Source organism: Cornus florida, unplaced genomic scaffold (genome assembly GCF_030987335.1).
Source record: "Cornus florida cultivar Cherokee Brave unplaced genomic scaffold, ASM3098733v1 CherokeeBrave_3.0.0_Hap2_Chr04, whole genome shotgun sequence".
In the NCBI taxonomy this organism is placed as follows: domain Eukaryota; kingdom Viridiplantae; phylum Streptophyta; class Magnoliopsida; order Cornales; family Cornaceae; genus Cornus; species Cornus florida.
In genome coordinates, this window is record NW_026775574.1 from 69,980,708 (window position 1) to 70,003,974 (window position 23,267).

The 23,267-nt window shown below is 34.9% G+C and overlaps 1 protein-coding gene across 4 annotated transcripts; it reads right to left on the reverse strand.

Annotated features, from left to right (window-relative positions):
- Nucleotides 1–1,632: 1,632 nt before the first annotated feature.
- LOC132303464 (nuclear intron maturase 2, mitochondrial) lies at nucleotides 1,633–10,476 on the reverse strand. 4 transcript variants are annotated; one of them, XR_009481230.1, is made up of 4 exons: nucleotides 7,872–10,476; nucleotides 6,330–6,404; nucleotides 5,925–6,103; nucleotides 1,633–3,340 (listed from the first exon to the last, which is right to left on the reverse strand). XR_009481230.1 is itself a non-coding variant. In XM_059800727.1 (2 exons), exon 1 carries the CDS (start codon nucleotides 10,078–10,080, stop codon nucleotides 7,873–7,875), a length of 2,208 nt encoding a protein of 735 aa, XP_059656710.1. In that variant the 5' UTR covers nucleotides 10,081–10,475; the 3' UTR covers nucleotides 1,633–3,340; nucleotide 7,872. The 4 variants fall into 4 exon arrangements, 2 of the variants coding, with proteins under 2 accessions (XP_059656710.1, XP_059656711.1); XR_009481231.1 differs by lacking the exons at nucleotides 5,925–6,103; nucleotides 6,330–6,404 and having other exon boundaries at nucleotides 1,633–2,113; nucleotides 3,231–3,340; nucleotides 7,872–10,475; XM_059800727.1 differs by lacking the exons at nucleotides 5,925–6,103; nucleotides 6,330–6,404 and having other exon boundaries at nucleotides 7,872–10,475.
- Between the last annotated feature and the right edge of the window lie 12,791 nt (nucleotides 10,477–23,267).

Sequence of the window (23,267 nt, forward strand, 5' to 3'; positions counted from 1 at the left end):
ATTTTTAATCACTCCAATGGAGTAGTTTAAAAAAATTAATTAATTAAACTCTTGGTCGGTCTTTTTATTTTTTTCGACTTTGTTTGGTTAGATAGAATCAATGAGAAAGAAAGTTTTGAAATTTATAAGGAGTTTGGTAAAAAGAAAAGGAAAAGTTCTGGAAAATTAAAATTCTCGCAACCTCTAATTTCCTCAAAACGTTTCGGCTTCGATCGAAAAAGAAAAAAAAAATAAAAAAATTTAAAACTTTTTTATAGTTTGATTAGATAGAAAAGAAAAAGTTATAGAAAATTAGGATTCTTGTAATCCTTTATTTTCTCTAAAATGTTTCCGTGGAAGAATTGTCTTTTTATTTAGTGTTCTTATTTTACCCAATATCATTGATATTATTTTACCGAACAACTTCATCTATATTTGAAGACAATAATAATTTTTTATTGGGTTTCAACTAATTAGAATCCACCAACAACTTTATCACTAATAAAGTTTTATTAACTTGACTTCCATTTCTAGTTGTTTTTCATCATATATAAATCATAGTAACTCGGAAGGTCTAAATTCATTTTGAAAACTTTATCATTTTTTAAATATATTCTATTACTAATTCTTTATTATTTTATTATTTTTATAAAATAAGGGTAATTTAGGTATCCAAACTATAATATGATATTTTCCTACAATTTTCTTAAATAAATATTCATCATAACCAAATACATACTCGAAATCAATTTTCTTTTCATTCTTTTTCCATTTATTTTCTTTTCATTTCTTTTCTTGCTATATGTGAAAGTAAAGTCTTTTTATTTTGTGTTCCTATTTTAACCAACAACTTCATTGCATTATTTTACACAACAACTTTATCATTGCATTATTTTACTGGTTTCAAATAATTGCAGTCCAACAACAACTTTATCATTGATAGGGTTTTAATTAACTTGAATTTCATTTTAAATTATTTTTCATCATATATGGATGAGATAAATAGTAGTTTATAAAGTCTAAATTAATTGAATACTCCATCACTTTTTTATATACATACTATTAATTAATTTTTTATTATCTTACCATTTTTATAAAATAAGGACAATTTAGGTATCTAAACTATAACATGATATTTTCCTACAATTTTCTTCGATAAATTTTCATCTTAACCAAATACATACTATAAAATCAATTTTCTTAAGTTTTTTTTTTTATTTTTAAATCCTAACAAATTAAGAAAAAGGAAGACTCGAACATACCCACTCAAAAAACTAGGCACCTTACCAATTAAGCCACCGGATAATGCCCCTCTTTTTTAATTAGGTGAATACAAACTTTGTAGCATCTCTTTTCTTTTTCCGATTTTCATTTAAGAATCAGAAATACTATTATCTATTTTTTTAATTGATAACTAAAAGAAACACTAAAATGTTACAAAATGTCATGATAAAAAAAATATATTAAAAAAATTCAATATTCCGTACCTTCAGATAACTCCTTTTCTTGAAAACCAAATCTCCTATGCCTTTCAGCTCTGATTTTAATTTTGCAAATTGTCATACCAAACAAATTAAGCTCATTTTGCAAGCAATTATGATTGAAAATAAACAAAAAGAAGAGGAAAATGAAAAGACCATCAAGTCCTTAACATACATTGGAAACAGTTTTTGTTCCCTCTTCTAAGATTACAGCTGCTTGGTTGTGTTAGCTAAAAATGATGTTTCTGAAAATTTTAAAAATAAGATAAAATAATCACCCAAAATAGGTTTTTGGGTCTTCCTGTAACTCTGTTTTCAGGAAACATTTTTCTGAAAAATATTAGGGCACACACTTGCAAGAATATGAACCATCAAGCACATTTACATTTCTTAGATACTGTTGATGATGCCTGTTTCTAGTAGATCAATTCAACACTGATCTCCTTCTTCAGACCTACTGTCGGGCGCCATCACGGAGCACAAACCTCATCAATGCTAGCAGCAGCTGTGATTGCCATGAACGCCAGTGCCCTCACCGCCACCATGATTGCCTTGAACACCAGTGCCCTCACCGCCACGATTGCCACGAACCTCACAACCTTCGCCACTGCCTCCAAAATCGTCATGAACTTTGCTCCCTGTAGAACCTGCAACTGCATTTTTTCCCCATTCAATCAAACAAAAGAAAACAACCAACTTCATTTTCATTCCATTTTCTTTTCTGTCCTCCTCCGATCAATTCTTTTCCAAGATTCAGAGTGCGTTGAAAAAAGTGGCAGGCAAAAATTGGTGAAAACATGCTTCTCAACAGAAAGTCAGTTAGCCGACTCATGGCACAAACAAAATCTTCTACAAAATTCTCATATGAGGGAATAGAAAAACATTTGGTCACTTTCTCCATGCAGCCCCCCTGAAGTCTGTCATTTACAGTTTTGAGGAGGTTCGTTGTTGATGCAGATATTGGAGAAGACTTCATTTGCAGAATCAGAAAGCAAGATCAACATCTATAATTAGAATGGAATGATGCAAAAGCGATGTACTGACTTTCAAATCAGGGACAGGAGTGAAATCACCTCCGAAGAAACTAGTGAGATTTAAAAAGGCGATGCAACATTACTTATTAACGATCGTCTCAGAAACTAGTTAGATTTAAAAAATGGAATTTGTTACACAACATTGATGATATTTTAACTTGGGATCCTTTCGTACTTGTTTAAAAAAAAAAGACTACAAAGGATTTTAACTGTAGTTGTCATGGAATAAAGAATTGAGCATCCTTGGTACTGCACCACAACCGAAAGTGGTGCATCTGCCACTGGCATACTTTCAGTTCTTTCACCATGAAATTACCACTTTTCTGTTGCCCTTCTGCTTAGGAACCAGAAGCATCACTACCAGTAGTGGGAACAGCAAAATCAGCAGCCCAAGGAAATTTGCAAACACTTCATTTAGATTAAATTGACCAATCTCCAGCATTATCAATCGCATGGACTGACAATCTAATCTTTGAGAGAGAACCACTAAGACAATATCTTCTGGAATTATAAGACACGGTGCTAGGACAGAGCAAGATGGATTGCCTGCTAGCAGCTATAGCTTCGGACAACTCGGGAGAGATTAGGGCAATGAATCTGATGACCTATCATTTATAGGCCACATAATTTTCTGGACCCCAAATTATAATAGTTTCATGCACCTCTCTAATCCGATTGTTACCTTAACATTCAGTTGAATCTACCCATGAGGGAGGACATTTAAATCAAAGCTTACCAGGAAAGCACTTGCACACATTTAGGAGACTGGCTTTCATCATGCCCATTTAAATCCCACCAATCAGGAGATACCTTATAGCGATGCTTCATAGCCTTCAACAACAACCTCTGCAAAGAGCAACAAGCCCTTAGCTTCATTAAGATAATAATAATTATAAAAAAAATTTGTACTAGACTGGGAAAAATAAATCAGTCTAAATGGATGAAGAAGAAATCAGTTTAACCAATCAAACTCCAAGAAAGATGAGATAATTATTCATCAGCACCATCCTAAGTTCACTAGAAGACATTAGTAGATCATTACTTCACATAAATGTTTTATTACTTTCTCCTTTTGCAAGATATATGGTATTATGAATGTTAAAAGGTCATTATAAATATATTGTAAGTAAATAATATGCATTATATTCCCTTGGAAGCAGTTTACGAACAGGATACCACAACCTCTCAGAGTGATGATAAAAAAAAACACCAGAGGTATCATAATGACAATATTAATCCAGCTGAATACTTGCGCACAAACACTAACACAATTGACATTAATAAGTGAATTGTTTAACCCATTTCTTTTAAATGTAATTTGTTTAGATGTTTTAAAATGCAATTCTCAAGAAAAATAAACTTTTTATATTTTTTTTTATATACGAGTTCTTCATGGAATTATCTCGTCATTTTTCTAAAATTTTGTTACAGTATCTGTAGTGCCCAACTTAGTGCTTCACTAATGATGGTGACTCTCAAGGTGGGTATGTGAGTGATGGAGGTTGTGGCAACATGACAGCTTGTTGGTTTTTTATCAAGAGTAATAACCATGCAAAGGAATGATAATATGATGGCAACAATAATGACAATGTTGATGGTAAGTTTGCTAAACTTGCAGTCTTCATGAGGATATGATAAATGCCAACAATATTGGTGGGTGCAAGGGTGGGGTGAGGGTGCACAAGATGATGTTTTCATACCGATGCTGCCCATGGTGAATCGGTGATGATGGGATACAAGAAGCCATTTAAGAAGATGAGAACGAAGAAGCCCGTGACACAAATGAAGGAGACGCCATTAATGAGTCGCACGTTTTAGTGTGAATATGAGGTAACCTTCACATGATTGTTAATGTAGTTCAGCCATCAAAACTGCTTTGGAAGATGATACTTTCCACTGTTATACTGTTATAACCAAGCAGCTGAAGTATAAATGCAGAGAAGGCTTTCCTCCTCGTCTGTCTAATTCGATAAACCAATTCAGGCATCTGGTTCTGAAATACCGTAATCAGTGTATCAAAACAGTGAGGGCAAGTGATTTCCATATTTCATAAATGACAAGTTCCAATAATGTGCCTTGAATCACAGTTGGGAAGACTTCAAAATCCTCTATTGCTAATTATGAAAACTCTCTAAACAGTTACTAGCATAATGACATTATCCTCTGCATGAAACACTTCATAGGAAATCTCCTACAGTGTCTTGGTTATTGACAGCAACGATTTCATGATTTGATCTCCAAAAGTTTGGCTACGGGGGCATTTCATCATATTCCAAGAGCTTGATGATGAGAGGGGAATTGGGGGGCTGGTGAACTCGATACTGATGCATAATCTTCAGGAAGGGAGGGAGGAAAAAAAGAGAGTATTCTTCAAAAAAAATTGATCACTGAAAAGCCACTTTCCTCACAAGTGATTAAAACTCAACCACTGGAACAGCCTATGGTGGAAATCCAAAAATGTCCAAACACTAGTTAAAATGCGATCTTAATTTATGATGGCATTTCAAACTAAGAGCATAATCCATGAATCAAATTATTTAAATTTACCAGTGTTATTAAAGGCTCAAAGTGCACCAAGGCGCTAGAGGTCCTTTGGAGCCTAGGCCCGAGGCGCGCGCCTGAGTGAAGTGAGGCGCACAATTGAAATTTTAAACTACCATAAAAGCATTCTCTTATCAAATATAAAAAAGTAAATCCATCAAGCACAAATTTGTTTTCTTGAAAGGCAAAACATAATTTATTTTTTTGAAAGGCAAAACAGAGCACAAAAAGAAATAAATCTATTAATTAAAAAAAAAAAAAAATTAGAGCCAAAAAAAAAAAAGATGTAGAGACAAAAGAAGTAGGTGAAGAGCGATAAGTTGATGAGAAGAGAGAGAAAGTGATAAAGAAGAAAAGGAAGAGAACTAGACGGAGAGAGAGAGAAGTAAACAAAAATGAGAAGGGAAGAGTAGAAGAGGAGAAGAAGAAAGAACTGGCATGACTTCATTGTTCGTTATTGCAACTAGGGCTTTGTTGTTGGTCTCACAGGCTCACTCTTTCTATGTTCGGTTGACACTTTGTATCTTGGGCTTTCCTATTTGTTTATTCTTTTGAACAAAAGTTCCTTCTCTCATACGCTTGGACTTCCTTATTTGGTTATTAAGTTGCCAAAAGTTCCCTTTTTGGCTTAAGAAATAGAATAATCAAATTTTTTTTTTTTAAAGTAATCGGTGAAGCTCACCTCACAAATAGGATGAGGCGCAACCAAGGCGCGCGCCTAGTAAATATCAGTGCCCCTGGGATGCAACAGGCGCTAGACCTGCGCTTCGAGCCTAGGCGCGCCCTTAGCAACACTGATTTACCATGATTTGTTTTTGCTGATCCTTTTAGAAAGGAAAAAGGAAAACAAAAAAAAAAAACAAAGCTCCACATCAAAGAGCTTCCATACCTGCATTGTCATAGCCCGTGTCCCAAGAACAACTCCAGTTCAGCTATAGACCATAAGTGAAACATTAGATTGGGTAAGAATAGTCAATTTACAGTTTTCCAAAGGGCCATGGAAACAAAATCCTTCAGAGAATCCAAAGGGCCTTGGAAACAAAATCCTTCAGAGATCGCACATCACATCTGCATGTATAGCATATTTCTCAGAGCTTACCATAGAAACATCAAAACTGGAAGAATTTTGCAGTGCCAGATGGTCACCTACGTGGCTGTTTCTGAACAGGCTATGTGTGTGTGTGTGGCTAACCAGAGCGGATGCACAGGCATGTATTACATGCTTGTGATTTGCTGCCAAATGGAAAAGTCACAAGAGATTTTTGGAGTATGTGTGCTAGAGAGAGAGCCTTACTATCTTGCCTCATAAAGGTGCATAGTCACTAAGTAGAGAGCTACACAACACGGAGTAAAAGTCCCAAATTTGATCCTATAATGGAAAACAGCAGATTAGAAGTAATTAGAAGGTTTCAAACAAACACCTGAATGCATACTATTGAGCTGACAGCTACATAACACGGAATATTATCACGGTTGAAAGGTCCTCTTATTCCTTCTTTCACAGTGTTGAAATTCACATTTTTGGACTCTTCTAAACATCATATGCACTTGTATAGCCACTACATATAGATGACAAACACAGAGGACCCATATGATGGTGTGATCAAACAGAAGTCTTCAATGATACTAGTTGATGGAATTTATGATGCCACTGCACTTTCTTTGCCATCTTCATCAATCTCATACATTACGGTAGCATTATCAGATTGAACTGTAACAGGATGGTGACCAGAACAAAATTTTATCAGGTAACTTTGAACAGCTTGAAAGCCAAGCGACACGTCAAAAGCAACTAGTCAATTTAGCTTTAAAGAACTAGTCAAAGTTCTGAAATTTTTGAATCAATTTCCCAGTCCTCATGAAAGTAAAACAAGTCTAGTAACCTATAATTATCTGCATATGTATTCGATTCATAAGAGAGAGTAAAGCTTAGAGAATTATAGATTGGATGGTGTTTGATGCAGCCTGGCGTTAAGGGTGGCAGTAATCTTAGGTAAGATTCCTAGAAGATCCTTCTTCTATGCAGTGCTAAGCTTTCTATTTAACAACAAAATGTCCTTTAATTTGTTTGATTTTTCTTTTGTCCAAAACTCTAATTTTATAATACTAACCAATTTTGTTTTTATATGCATAATACTAACTATTTTGCCTACAGTTTAGCCCTTAATTCAACACCCTAACTCCATATTTCTTGTGGTCCAGAAATTGCAGCAACAAACACCATCAAAACCAAGCAAATTCCAAACCTTACCATCTACAAATCCTAAATCATTCTTCCACCTTTTAAGAAACTAAACACACAATTTTCAAGTAACTACCTGTTACAATAATTCACATAAGTTTTAGGCAATCAACCTAAGCTGTCTCAAGCAAACCAGCCACTATAACTGCAAAATAATGATAAAGAACTACAGAAATATTAAAGGATTTTAGATATTGAAACTACACAAAGTGCAAAAACTTAAGGGGAGGGGAGAAAAAAGAGTCCACACTAAGTTGCTATGATCCAATATTCAATGCTCAATACATTCCATACTGTTAAAAGTTCATAGTAGTAGCTAATCTTAAACTTCAGAGACCAATATTCCATACCTGTATATATAACACACACACACACACACACATACATATATATTAACCAAAAATTAGCAGTTGAAGACAATGGAATAGAATCAATAAATACATTTAAAATTATACAATATGCTCTGTAATTTCACATTTTTACAGTGGGTTACTAGATAAATGCAGAAGCAAAGGCATTCTGCTTTAATTTCTCTAATCAGTAAAACACCAGCTTACAAAAATCACTTCTAAAAGCATAAAGGACAAAAACTACCTTAAATTTGTGCCGCATTAATCCTTTCTTCGTTGTCTTCCTCATCTTTGGTGGTTTGATCATAGTTTTCAGGGTCCGATCCCAGCAACAAACTTTTTCCACTTATTATGTTATTCCCACCACCGATTGTAGAGGGAAACTGATCCACCGGGATAGCATTCCTTTTGTAGTTCCAAACAAGCATTGAAATGTAATCCTGAGGTGAAATCAGACCTTGTTCTCTAAGACAACTTTGTTTGTCCTCTAGAGTTTTTGGATCATCAAGCTGTACATATTCAAGCAATGCCTTCTCATGATCAGGTTTCCAATTACTGGGGAAAGGAGTGTAATCCGTCTCTGGTACCAGAGACATTCGGGTATACTGAAGCCCATCAATTGACTCTGCAAGACCCATCCTAAGCAAATTATGGTACTCTGGTGACTGCCCCTTTTTTTCCTTTAAAGGGCGACTAAGATTCCGTGCACCAATTTTGTAAACCTTTGCTCGTGAACGTAGCTTGTATTTTGCAGCATAAAGCTTTGCAAGTGAACCCCTTATGATGTAAGAACAAAAATTGACAATCTTCTTCCTGTTGTCCGCATACCTATACCACTCTACCATGGTGGACAATAACTTATTCATCTGTGCATTTGTGTGAGCTTGAGTTGCATGGAACATTCTAAAACAAGGCTGTGGCTCTGGATCCCTATCACCCTTGAGAAAGCTCAACTTCCTAAATTGTTTAATGCACTGCTTCAAACTCGCTGTTACTGACAGAAGGGTGCCCACGCCCTTTTCACTGATGATCTTCCCACCACTTGCAGTGTATCGAAGAGTTGGATACACGACTCTCCGGCACAGCACATGGTCAAGAAACATTATGCCTTTGGTTATGTGTTCGATAGGGAGACTCTCATTGTCAAGCTTCAGGAGATATTTCTCATCACAGAACTCAATTAATTGCTTTCTCAGAGTAGCTGCATCTGCTCTAGGTCCCCTGACTCCAATTAAAATGTGACCCCCAAAACGGACATAATCAACCTTTCTGGTCTTATCCGGCCCACTTGTGGGAACAAATTCCGGCCAAGATGTATTTCCCTGTTCAACTTCCCCTTCTGGAGTGTTCCATATGACATCACTTTTGGAAGGACGATAGAACTCCTTGATCTTACCCTCCATCCAATGATCCAACTCATCAAGGCAAATGTTAGCCAAAAGGGGACTGAGAATCCCACAATGACCCCAAGTAGGAACCTTCTCCGCCTCCTCAGGCGCAAACCCAAAAAAGGTCTCTAACCAATACGGGTCAGGCTTTGGTTCATCTTCTGCTAAAACCCTTTTCTTCTGATACTTCCTCTTCGTCTTTTTCTTCTTCGTCCCTTCATCAACCCGGCTCGTGATCACCGGAGTAACTAATGCTGCTTTCACCAAATCAATCACCTTCTTATCCCTAACATCCCTCATTAAAGCACTTATCACCATTCCTACTTTCATCCCATCCAAAATTGTACTCAAGTCCCCCTTGATATACCACAAATAACCTGCAAAACTCCGGCGTATGACCCTCAAAACCGTGTGGGCAGTTCTTCCAGGCCTAAATGCAAACGACTTCTGCGAAAACCTAGCCTCATAAATTGGTTCCAAAATCATAAACAAAACCTCCTGAACAATCCTATCTTGAAATGGGCTCGGCTGCGTAGTTGTCAAAATAGCCCTAATTTTCCTCTTCGACAAAGATTCATACACAGTCTTATCTTTAGGAGACTTGATAAAGAACTCTAACCTAGCTCCCCATTTGAACCTATTATCAAGAACTGCATTTCTAAGAGCTAACAAGTCTTCAAGAGCTGACCTTTGTACTGCGCTTCGCGGCATATATGCCCCCATCTCATCTGCACTTACCTTCTGGTAAGCCAATACCCATAGCTCGAATCTTCGAAGATAATCAGCCAAATTGGTCACTGTCTTATTGGGTTCTCGGAAATTCTCGATCCACATACGCGAGCACACTGAGACTCCATCCTCCTTGATCAAGTTGGATGGGTCATCGGGGTCGGGGACTCTCCGTTTCTCTGTCTTCGTGAACATGAACACACGAAAGAAAGCGAACCCATTATTTCTACTGCTCAAAATACTCGATTGATTGTGCAAAACAGTGATGGTGGTTTGGGAGAAAAGTGATGAATTTGTGAGTGCTCGATGACCGAAAATGGCCAATCGTCGATGCATCGGAGAGACTAGCACTCACTGATATGTGCCATTTCTGGAGTAGACTGCAAATAATTGAACAGAAAAGATCGTAGAGGCAGTAAAAATCCTAGAGGGATGCGATTTGGATCGAGGAGTACTGGAGCGAAATGCCCAGTTCAGGTGCATAGGGTTTGCAAGGGTTTTGTTAGATATATACAAATCTGTGTATGCATGTGTGTTCTAAAACCCTTCTTTGTAAAATGCAAACGGGTGGATTGTGTTAGACACTCGGAGGGTTTAGCTTTCGGATCCTCCGACCCGGTATAAAGCTTCGTTTTTTTTCTTTTTTTCTTTTTCAATCAAAAATATTAGTTTTTTTTTTTTAGAAAAATAGATCTGCGCTCGAAGCCGGACACCCAAGGACAAATAAAATAGGGCCAACAAAAAATTTAAATAAAATAAGAGGAAAAAAAAATTGAAATAAAGTACTGTGAGTATTTCAGCTTAGCCTAGTTTTTCTTTTTTGGGTAATACTAATTGGTGTAATTGGTAGAGCGTTCAGCTTTCTTAGTAAGTGTGTCCATGTTGGAGTACTTCTTTCTAATTTGCCACCATAAATAAATGTTATTTTCAAATACAACATTGATGATTAGAGTTCTATGGAGTAAGTATTGAGTGTGTTTTTCTTTGACTTGGGTGTTATTTGATAAAATTAAAAATTTAAGTGTTAAAAATTTTAAGGGCGGAACTTCCATGATAATTATAATAAATAAATAAATAAAAGAAAGTTCAAAACAAAAACAAAACAAACCCTAAACTAAAACCGCATTTTACCTCCTAGACTACAAAAGTAAACAAGTCAGTACCACAACTATCCAAATAGTGCAAATTAACCCCTAAAAGTCAATTCCGGCAACTTTCTAGCCCACAAGTGCAGCACGTGACGTATCCTTTTATTTTAATTCCAAAATTGCCCTGGAATATTACCCAAACCTTACTCCTCCTTATTTATTGTTTCTTGCTTAATTCTCTATGATTTTGGGTTGCTTTATTGATAGATGTATATTAATTTGTGTAGAGAGAGAGGTGAGGATGGACAACAAGGAGGAGATGAGCAGAGCATGCAATGAAAGTGGAGGAGTTGTTATGTTTCCTTTACTTTATTTAAGATAGGTAAGAGTCTAGACCCTAGAGAAAGAGAAAAGGCAGGTCTTGTACCACAGCAGACGTAGGGGAGGATGGCGATCTCGAGGTGGGGACGAATCGAAGCAATGGACGCGGAGATTGCAATGCAACTATGCTCCGATGATTCTTTGGCGTAGTTGTAATCGTAATGTCCCTAGTTTCCATAAATTGTGGCGAAGCTCGCTGAAATCCCAACTGAGGAAATTCGCTGGAATTGACGTCCGGGCAATTTTTCGGCGACGATTCGATTGTCTGGTTCTGGTTTCTGAGTACCTTTTTGTTGAATTGAATTTTTCCATCCTCATATTTTTTAAACCCGAAATTGGCTTTAGAAATGGACGTATAAAGAAAGAAAGAAAAGGTTTTGCAAGATATTCTTTTTAGAGAGAAAGCTTTCTGTTTTAGAGAGGCGATCGGCGAGGACAAACCTCGGGCATGAAGTACAAACCTCAGCCACCGCGAAGGACAACTTTGATCGGGTTTTTTGATTTCTTACTTGTACTGGGTTTTCTTGGAAGAGGATGAGGATGATTATAGTTTCGTGGTGCTGATTGAATAAGAGAGAGACGAGAGAAAAGATAAGAGAGATAAAGCAATTGTGAGAGAAAAAGAGAGAGGAGAGAGAAAAATACTGTGCCATTAATTACTTTTTGCTTGTTTTTGTTGGACCCCTATGAGAGAGCACTGGCAGGAGGATTGCCTCTGTGAGAAGTCTAAAACCCAAATGACTAAAAGAAGCTCAGATTTGGGAAAACATGTGTATATCATATGCGGGGCATTGAGGGTATTTCAGGTTGATTATTTGTTTTTTTATTTTTTATTTCTTAATTACAATGGGTAGTTTTGTAAATCTACAATGAAGTCGGTCGGAAAGCTGTCGGAATTGACTTTCAAGGGTTAATTTGCATGATTTGGATAGTTGTGGTACTGACATGTTCACTTTTGTAGTCTAAGGGGGTAAAATACAGGTTTTTTTTATAGTTCAGGGGATTTTTGCATTTTTTGCCAATAAATTATGAAAAAAATTCATACTAATTTGATGAAATATTCTCCATTAAATTTGCATAAGTTTGCCTTTAATTTTTTAAATTAATTACTTAAATAAAAAATTTTGAAACAATTTAAGTAATTTCTTAATTTTCATGAATGTATTGCATTAAAAAGAAGATATTTTTTATTTATGTAATTTATTAATTTTTCATGAATATTGTTTGAAAAAGAAGATTTTTTTTATACTAAATTTTTTTTAAGTAAGTATAATAAGTTTTATTATATTAAGTTAATCATTTTAGAAAAAAGATAGCTAAAAATTTATTTTTTTTTTCCATTTTTATAATCAATTAATACTAATTATAAAATTAAGGTAAATGATATAATTAATATTTAAATAAGAGAAAATATAATAAAAAATAATTTAATAAGAAATGACAAATTTAATAACAAAGGGTAAAATAGTTTTTTGTGATGGGTTTGTCCTTAATTGTAACAAATCAATAGTTTAGGGAGCAATCTTTAATTTAAGGGGTTAGTTGCAAAAAGCCAATAATTCAGGAGTTTTTTTTACACTTTACCCTAATAATAATAAAATCAACATAGTTTATTATAATAATAAGGGTAAAGTGCAAAAAACCTCTCAACTATGTCTAAATTTGTAAATAATCCCCCTCAACTAAGTTTTGTGCATAAAACCCCCTAAACTATAACATTTAGTTGCAAAATGCCCCATTGTCTCACCTATTTTTCATTAAATGACCATAATACCATTTCTTAGTGAATTACACTTGATATATTTTTCTTATGAAAAAAAATTCATACTAATTTAATGAAATATTCTCCATTAAATTTGCATAAGTTTGCCTTTAATTTTTTTAATTAATTATTTAAATAAAAATCTTAAATAAAAATTTTTGAAACAATTTAAGTAATTTCTTAATTTTCATGAATATATTGCATTAAAAATAAGATATTTTTTATTTACTTAATTTATTAATTTGTCATGAATATTGTTTGAAAAAGAAGATATTTTTTTTATACTAATTTTTTTTAAAGTGAGTATAATAAGTTTTATTAAAATATGTTAATCATTGTAGAATATGATAGCTACATTTTTTTTCTATTTTTATAATCAATTGATACTTATTATAAAATTAAGGTAAATGGTATAATTAATATTTAAATAAGAGAAAAATATAATAAAAAATAATTTAATAAGAAATAAAAATTTTAAGGGTAAGGGCAATAAACCCCCCTGTACTTTACTCTCTCCCAAATAATCCCCTGATTTTCTAATTTTAAAGAAAAACCCCTAAATTATCACAAATTTTGCAAAAAAAACTGTGAACGCTGTCCCTTTTGGTTTTTGCGGTGATTCATGCATGTGACAAATGATATATTCCCAAAATCCCATTTATACCCTTTTAACCGTTGCTGATATATCTGTTTGGTTTTGTCCCACGTGTGAGTTTTAACCCAATAAAAACCCAATCTGCAATCTGTTTTGTTAACCCTAATTCCAATTCTTTTTTTTTCCTACCAAAATCCCCAAATATTACTCTTTTTGTGCAAGCCTTCAACACACAGACCAAACGTATCAATTTCGTTCACAAACCCTTGTTTTTGTTCACAATCCGCTAACAATCAAAAGCATATTGCTGCGATTTACAGTGAGAAAACGAAGGGGTAAAAAATCAAAGATATGTTGAAGTAGTGTTGACAATAGTAAAGTAAGTGTTGAGGATGAACTCTGGTGCTTTATTTGAGTTTCGATCTTTATTACAGCTTTTGTTTTCCTCATCTTCAATAAAATGAGTACAATGGCCAAATCGTCAATGTCGCAAATCGTTGGAGTCCTCTTTATAATATGAAATGTAAATGTAGAAAAAAGGCTTCTGTATTCATCTCAAATTCCGATAATAATCTGGGGAGAATCTATTACAAATGTTTAGCTGGAGTTTGCACATTCGGGGAATGGTGGAAGCCTCCTTCATCATCACCACCACCACAAATGCAAACACTACCCCCAATAGTAGTAGCAACAACAACAGCAACGGCAATGGCAACACCCACTATGAATGTGTTAATTTCATTAGCAACTTGTTCCTTTTTGGGTTATCTGTTTTGGTGTTGGTTGTTGCATAAACTCTTAGGTGAGGTTGTGTCTACAACCAAAATGCCAAAAGACTTGGGGAGTGTTTGGTGAATTGATGCTTAGGTGGGTTTTCAGTTGTTGCAATTTTCTGGGTTAAAGTTTGGAGGAATTTTTGCTTGTTTTCGCTGGGGAAGGCTAACTATGTTTATCTCTTTTGGTGCATTGATATTTAGGAGTTGGTTTATGGGTTAATGGTGTACATATAGCAATGTGTATTGGGGTTAACTCATGTATGGATAGTCGATCTTGATTCTAATTTAGAAGAATTAATGTTGTATTGTGATACCCCTCGGATCCGAGACACGGGTTGATCAGGCCCAGGCCCAGGCCCAAACCCGAGGGATATCAAAAAATTAAATTATTTTAAAGTGAACACGGAATACAAAATTGATTTAAGAAATAAAAAGTATAAAGCTGAATGAAAAATTAAATATTAAATCCTCAATATATAATTCTTAAAATCACATCTGATAATCCAAAACTCCATAAGTTTACAACTCAGGAATCCATCCATTAGACCCCTTATTAAAATTCTTAAACCGAAACTGAAATGACAGAAATAAAATCTAAAGCTATCATGGAAAAGATTCCTACATAGTCGGATGAATGAATATCTGTATCTGCTCTACACGTCCAAGCTCTAACCCTAGAACTGACGAACACCTAAAAAATAAAGGAGTGGGTCAGGCCCACATGCAAGTCCTATTCTACTACGATCCAAACAGTAATCCGATACGCAGATACATCCTAGGAAGACTCAACAATATCTAGAGTAGTCCATATATGTATATAGTACACACTATAGGACGCTCGCTAGTTCAATAGGTCTGTCTCAGCCTGAATAGAAGGCAACATGCGAATACGCACCCTAAGGTGGGCATGAGTACCTAGACCTACCAGGGAACAACACCTATGTCCAGTTATCCATCCTAGGCGATATACGCGCCCTAACCATGGTCCTGAGACTCAGGCTTATACCATGTCACATATAATAGATATATAAAATCCGTACTCCTAGTACAAAATATCAACCATATATATTATAATTGATATATGTAACGAATCCATCCTAAAACCAAAAGTAGGTCACTCAATTCACAATTGATATGACGCATGTAGGTGATGGACTTAACCTTTATGATTAATCCATACCTTAATCCAAATTAGGTAGAACTTAGTGTTTGAACTAGTCCATACCTAGTATGTCACCGTCCTATACCGGTACATACAATCCTCCAGTTAATATAGTTGACAATACAGTATTAAATAGTCATCAACCATACTCTAGAATATGCACAAGATAAATTTAATGCATATACATAAATATTAGGCATTCAATACAGGGCCTAAAATCATATCCAATGTTGTAAATTGCAATAACAGATGCAACCATTTACATCCTCCAACAAAATATGTATTAATATAAATTTCTACATATTTAACAATATTAGGTATTCACTATGGAACCCAAATATCATACTCCAACAATTTAAATAGCTAAAATAAGTCTTAGTATTTAAATTCTACATATAACCCATAAACTGATACCATCTAACAGCCATTGAGTACCAATTTAATCCAAACCAATCATAGTTGAATTTCCAGATAATTCACTACGTTCATAACATGGTGGAAAAATATGATTAAATATTATTAATTTATATACCAACAATTTGTTAAGTTCCAGTAATTAAATTTCTTAGCAAAATAGTGCAACGTATAGATTTTTCTTGAGCTGTATTTTACTCCTTTCCTTAATCCAATATTGTAATAATGTTTTTCACTATTTTAATAAGACCCTAACATTTAATTACACCCCTCAATATCCTTTAAATAGCTTTAGAATTCACTACACAGCTCAAACTACGCACACAAACACACTCAGTATGCACTTTCTGGGCAAGAACAGTCTCTAGAAAAATTGAGCCTGCTTTTTTATGGATTGAGTAGGCTCTATGGCTCTATGGCTCTAAGAGCTAGCTCTAAACAGCCAAGAGCCGGCTCTAAGAATATTAGAGCTGGCTCTTTCCCTTTTTGGAGCTTGTTCTTGCTCCCTTACATGCCGTTGTCCGTTCCTGCTTCATCTTCTTCAACTCCGGTGTTTTCCTAGACCCTCTGTGATGTTTTTAATCCTTGTTCTAGATTCCAACTCAGTCCTAGATACATCTTAAACTGCCAACATCCAACCATAACATGTATTGAATACAACCTTTTAAAGCGACGATTACAGAATCTCAATTATAAACTTAAGCGATTCAAAACAGATTTCTTATGTGAAAATTGAATGCTGTTTTTAATACTTATTTCAGAGTTCAATCTTAACCCCAGATTAATGTCTAGTCCTCAATACATAATCATGATCCCCATTTAATCAAAGCTTAACATAAACACCGAGAAGAAACAAATAACAGAAACATCAAGGATTAGGCAAACCAGATTATCAACGAGACTAAATAAAAATCATATATTCATAAAAGACTTGTTATTACTTTTATTTAAGTCCATTTTAATCTTTATTTAAATCCCTGGAGTCCAACTAGACATGCACAGAACACGAATTAACGGGAAAGAGAAGAACAAAGACTTGCCTTTGAGACTTTGATTGAAAATCTCTAACTGTCGTCTCTAAAATTTCCGTCAACGTCCTAGGCTGCCGTTCACCACCTCCGGTGCTCTTGGTTCAACCCAGAAGCACTCCACTCCTTCCACCTTAAACCTCTCTGTAAATTACTCAAGCTCCCTCTCTGTTTCTCTGCCCTCACAACTCTCTGTAGGACTCTGTTACGTGAATAGGGTTAACAAAACCCTTGGCAGACCTATACTTATATATTTATAGGTTTTAATTGAAACCCTAATTTAAATCCTAAACCAACTGCAAGTCGACTCTAACCCAGACACGATGTAACATAAAACCCTAATGATTAAACAGCTAAATTACATTTAAATCCTAAAGCCACATACATAATAAAAAAGTTAGAATAATTTAAGTTAAACGGAAAAACAAAATACAAGTTAAATAACCAATTAAAATAATTCAATAAAAACAAAAACAATAAAAGAAAATTAAATAACCAATTAAAATAATTCAATTAAAACAAAACACAATTTAAATAAACAAGACAACCAAACAAGTAACCAATAACACAAGCAATTAAAAATTTAATTAGTAACAATGCACATAAAAATTAAAAATAAATTGCACATAAAAATTAAAACAAATTCCAGAACTGCCCTTTTAAAATTAGGGGTATTACATGTATTGATAATCAATTAATGAAAAAAAATGAATGATTTTGTTGTTGTCAATTAGTGCAATTTTTTTTTTTTTTTTTAATTCAATTATATTTAGCAAGTATATTACTGTAATGTTTGGTTGAATGGCCACTTACATTGTCAATGTACACACAAACTTTATCAACAAAGACTGCACAAAATAGAAACTGATCACAAATATGTAAAGGTTGCATATCTAAAGGTTACTTTCTTAAAGTCATTGACAAGTTTCATGACCATACATACATTACAATACAAAAGATTAATATATTTGCATACATATTAACATTACAGCCACCCACAAAAGAAGACTTGCATTAGAGCAAGTACAAAAGAAGATTTGTATCAGAGCAAGTACACAAAAAGATTATAGCCAGAAGACCTGCATCAGAGAAAATACACAAAAGATCATAGCGAGAATGACTGCATCATAGCAACCCATAACAATCTATATATACTGCATCAGAACAACAGTAAAAAAAAAAAATGAGAGCCAACCAACAACTCCCACCATCACCAAGCAGCATATGCACTACCCTCTTCATTTATCAATGACCTGCAAATTTTGACACATCTTTGTTATTTTTCTCATATAGTCAATGCCTCTATAAAAAGTAAATGGAAACTAAAATAGTCTTCTTGCCTTGATGATGATGCCTGTGTTTCAACTAAATGGGATAATGGAATATTTATGAACCTGCAAAAACAAATAATAGTTTTAGCTAAAATTTTAAATGTTTTAACAAATGAACTTCAAGCATACTGAGATTCAACATTTACCTCTTGAGACTGTTTTACTTGAATTAAGAGGGGGTCATAGTTGCACTGTATGCCCACCATCACCACCCCTTAGCCACAATACACCAACACCCATTCTTTGCATAGCTGAACCACCACCCCTTGACTACATAATTGAACCAGCAGTCATTCCCATAGCTAAACTACCACCCCTTGACTACATAACTGAGCCACTACCCGTTGACTGCATAACTGAACCACACCCCTTCCCATAGCTGAACCACCGCCCCTTAACTGCATAATTGAGCCACCACCCCTTGACTGTATAACTGAACCACCACCCTTTCCCATAGCTAAACCACCACCCGTTGACTGCATAACTGAACCACCACCCCTTCCCATAGCTGAACCACCACCCCTTGACTACATAACTGAACCACCACCCCTTCCCATAGTTAAACTACCACCTCTTGATTGCACTGATGCCTGTGAATCAATAAACTGAGATTCATTTTGATACACCCATTGTGCTCTTCTACCCCTTACACTCCTACCAGATGCCCTTCCACCCCTTCCTCTAGTAGTTAATGGTGGTTTTCCTCCTTTTTTGGGTAGAAGTTTCTCAACCAAAATTAGTCCAGATGTTTTGCAAGTTCTTGTGTTGTGCAAATAATCATTGCATCTTGAACACTGCAATTGGGGTTTTGACTTGCTCAGTGTGGTTGAAGTACTTGGTTTATCATTTTTTTTATTCTTTACCTGTTTTGATTTGCTCAGTGTGGTTGACATACTTGGTACATCATTTTTTTTATTCTTTGCCTTTTTTGGTCTACTAATTGGTTTCGTATAGGTAAGTGGAAGTAAGAGGTCTATAGGTTCTGAATTTAATAGTCTCTTTATTGGAATGGGATATATCAAGTTTCCATAGGTCTTCAAATAAGTGTCTCTGTGATAGTATGGATCAACATATATCTCTGGTAGTTCCCTTCTTGCCAATATGCATGCAATAGCATGATTACAAGGGATACCACTAGCATCCCATATCCTATAAGTGCATGTGTTCTTCCCAACGTCCACTGCTTCACTAATTCCTCTACATTCCACCTCATATTTATCATTACCAACATAATGCACTTTACATATTCTTGCATTTCTCTTCCTTTTGTTTATTTCTTTTTGAATGTCTGGAGATAACAATGCATACTTTGAATTCATGAAGCCTTTTTTTTTTTTTTGAAACTTCAACATCAGATGCTTTCTAATCCATTCTAACATGTATAGAATAGGCTTATCCCTTGCAGGAAGAGTCACTGCATTCCAAGACTCACACATATTGTTTATGACCAAAGCTGTTTTTGAATGATAACCAAAACTGGACCTTGTCTGTAATGACCCGGTCTTTTTCCTCCTTTTTCATTTTTGGTGATTTTCTTTTTTCGTCTTTTTCCTATTTTGTTGTTTCCCTATTTCGTCTTTTTCCCCTTTTTTGTTTTTCCTTGCATAACCTCACTTGTTGTGCTTGGATTTGATTCCGGTTTTGCATGCATTCATGGTATTTAATTTTCATGACATTGGTATTTTTACTTTTCTTGAAAAGCATGCTAGATTAGTACTTTTCTTGTAAAGGGCATGAATGCAAACTTTAGTGTAATTATTCTTAACTTTTGGGTTTTTGTGTAATTATGTAAACTAATTATTTTTCGTTTTAGGGACCTTTTTGTAATTTATTTTGGAAGATATTTTGAAAAAGGACCATTTTGTAATTTTTGGAAAGTGTGACAAGTGTTACACTCTCGTGGAACCATTTGTTGGCAATTGGGTGGAGAGACTCGGTACCATAGTTTCTTGACAATTGGAAGGTGGAGAGTCATCCATGTGTTGGCCTAGGATTGGTGCACATGTAACCATTGATTGTTGACAAGTGTGAGTCTAGGATTAAGTCTTGGAAGAGGCATTGGATTGGTAACAAGTGTAAGCTCAAGATTTAGTCTTGCATGTGTGTGTGTGTGAGGTAGTGTAAGAGCACATAGTGAGTGGAGGTTCTCTAGACACTCTACTCACCATTTTCACCTTCTCCTTCATCTTTTACACTTGTTCTTCATAACCTAGCAAAGACTCCATTAGAGAAAGCTTAGTAAAGAGCTTTGACTTCACTTTTGGCACTCTCCCACTCACCCTAGACTTTTGACCTTAAGAGAGAAAAGATTCATTTCACTCTCCTCTTCAAGAATCTTAACCTTGTTTTCCATTTTGTGCTTGGTAGCTTGGATTATAGAGATTCAATTCTCTATTGAGGTAGGGGTGGTAGTATGTTTATATTCTAAGTGTTTTATAGTCCTTGTGTTTTAATATATGTTGTATACATGCTTTTGATATGATAGTATTGCATATTATAGGAAACCCTCACTTCTTGACTTAGGGTTTATTGATTTAAGCATGTATAATATGTGTAAACCATGTGTAGAAGGATTATATAATTTGGTAGATATTAAATTCTAGTAAATACACATGTGGTAGTAACATAGAACTCTAGTAGAATTATTAGTGTTATATGCAATTCTTATTGACTTGAATTGCTATATTTTTTATGATAATAATTCTATGTTCTTGTGAATTACAAATTGTGATTAATTTATGAGCCTATTGCTAAATGTTGATAATTAGTATATAGAGCTTGTTATTGAGGCATGACTTGAATTGATAAATTTGTGATATTGTATTGTGCATAATATCATGATGTAAATTTGTCATTTGGCATGCCATTCTAGATTTAGAACCCTACGACATGGTTTGTATAGTTTCAAAATACTTGTGCATGGAAGGTAGTTTGTATGCCTTATTATATATATATAAGTTTTGAACTTGATATATATTTTGGAATCTCTTGGGACATTGTTACATGTGACATGGCTAAAGTTCGGCTTTAGTGCGGGAGGTATGAGTTCTCCCCAATTGAGATAGTGCGCACTAGGGTGGTTTTCCCAGTGGGTTAATGCCCGGAATAACCGTATTGATCTTGGTTAAGTCCGAGACGTGATGTCCAAGTCTTCCATTACTTGTTTTCGCATTAAATTTCAAGTTGACAACCAATACTTAATTGTAGCTTGAAATTCTTGTTATTGGCGAATTGATATTGTTAAGTACATTGATATTGATTTGTATTGCTAAAGAATCATTCAAGTTAGCTTAAGATGATCCCTTAGCACACCTTGAACATAGACGTTAAGTGGAATGTTCCATTGTATTCGTCTATATTGATCTTGCAATGATATTGAAACTTTAGGGTATACGCATATACTTCTCCTACGAGTAACTTGATTACTCACCCTAGTGGTTTGGGTTATTTTTCAGGTAAAGAGACTATGTTCATGGTTGCTCATCATCCTTAGAAGCTTTTGAGCTTGTTGAAACATTTTTGTATATTAACATGCAAGTGTTTAGCATGCTTAACTTTTGAAGTTATATTTTGTATACCATGTATGTATGGTACTTTTGAAGATTATGTAATTTCCTTGATGTGTAAAGATGTTAAGTAATCACTTTTGACATTTTAAGCACGTATGTAATGAGGCCAAGGGCCAAGCATGTCTACTTTTGTACTTAGACACTTTGGTAACAAAGTTTTGTTCAAATGTCTTTTAATCAAATTTTGAAGTTTGAGAAGTCAAAATCTTGTAAATGAAGTATATGAGGCCATGGGCCATTGTTTTATATTCATTTAGTCATATCAAACTTGTTGACATGTTTACATTCTCAAAACTCATGAAAAATCAGTTTTACACATCCATTTTGAATTAAAGTATCATGGGATTCAAAGTTGAGGTAGTACCTTAACATCTTTGGCTCATAGCAGGTTCAGCAGCAAGTTTTCGAGGTGTTTCTGTCGACCGATGTCAAATGGTTTTGTGTTTGCACAGTAACATCACATTCCAGTAGCCAAATACACTGTTCAGGGGTCATTTCAGTCGACCGAACCCTTATTTTGGTCTACCGAAGCAACACGAACCTTTTCTTCATGATTTTAGGTCTCAGCATCTTCACTTTGATCGTCCGAAACTTCATTTCGGTCTACCAAAATAGCTAGAACCCGAGCTTAGCTTCTGTTGAGTTTCAGCACTGATCTTCCAACTTCGAAGGGTCATAACTTCTTCGTTTTTAATCCGAATGGGGTGATTCTTGAGCCTAAAATCAATGATTTTGAGTCAGATTTCCAATGATACCAATACCATCCTTTGATTCAAAACACAATGGAAGTTATTCATGTTTTAGTGAAGTAGTATCCGTTTTCACTTCAACCGAGATAGGGCATTATGTGGGATTCTTAGCCAGTGTTCATAGAACCTCTTGAAATGTTTCAAAATGACTAGATTAGGTTGTATTAACCTTGTTTGACTTGTTTAGAGTCAAGTTTCTCCTTTTAATTATGATTTGACCATTTTGCCCCTTGGATGACGACTCTTGTTCTCTTTGACCTTTGATTCCATTTTTGCTCTCTTTAGGATCTGTGATCTCATGGATGGTCACATTGGTGTCTTAGGGGTGACTCCTATCTCTTAAGACCTCTGTTTTTCATTTGCTTTCGCATTTCGGATCCGTTACCGGATTAACTTTTGGTTCATCACTGAAGCACCGGGTTGAAAAACTTGGGCCGTCACAAGTGGTATCAGAGCTCCTAGGTTTGAATACCTTAGGACGATGGGTTTTGGGTGCATATCTTGTTTTTTTTGATATACTTTGATGCATTCACATGCTTTTAATTACATGTTTTGGCATTATAACATGTTTAGGTGTTTCGTGATAACATGCTTAGTAGTATAACATGTCTTTATGCTTATATGTCTATGTGGTTAAGAGCACCTTTGCTTGACATGTATGTTTACCT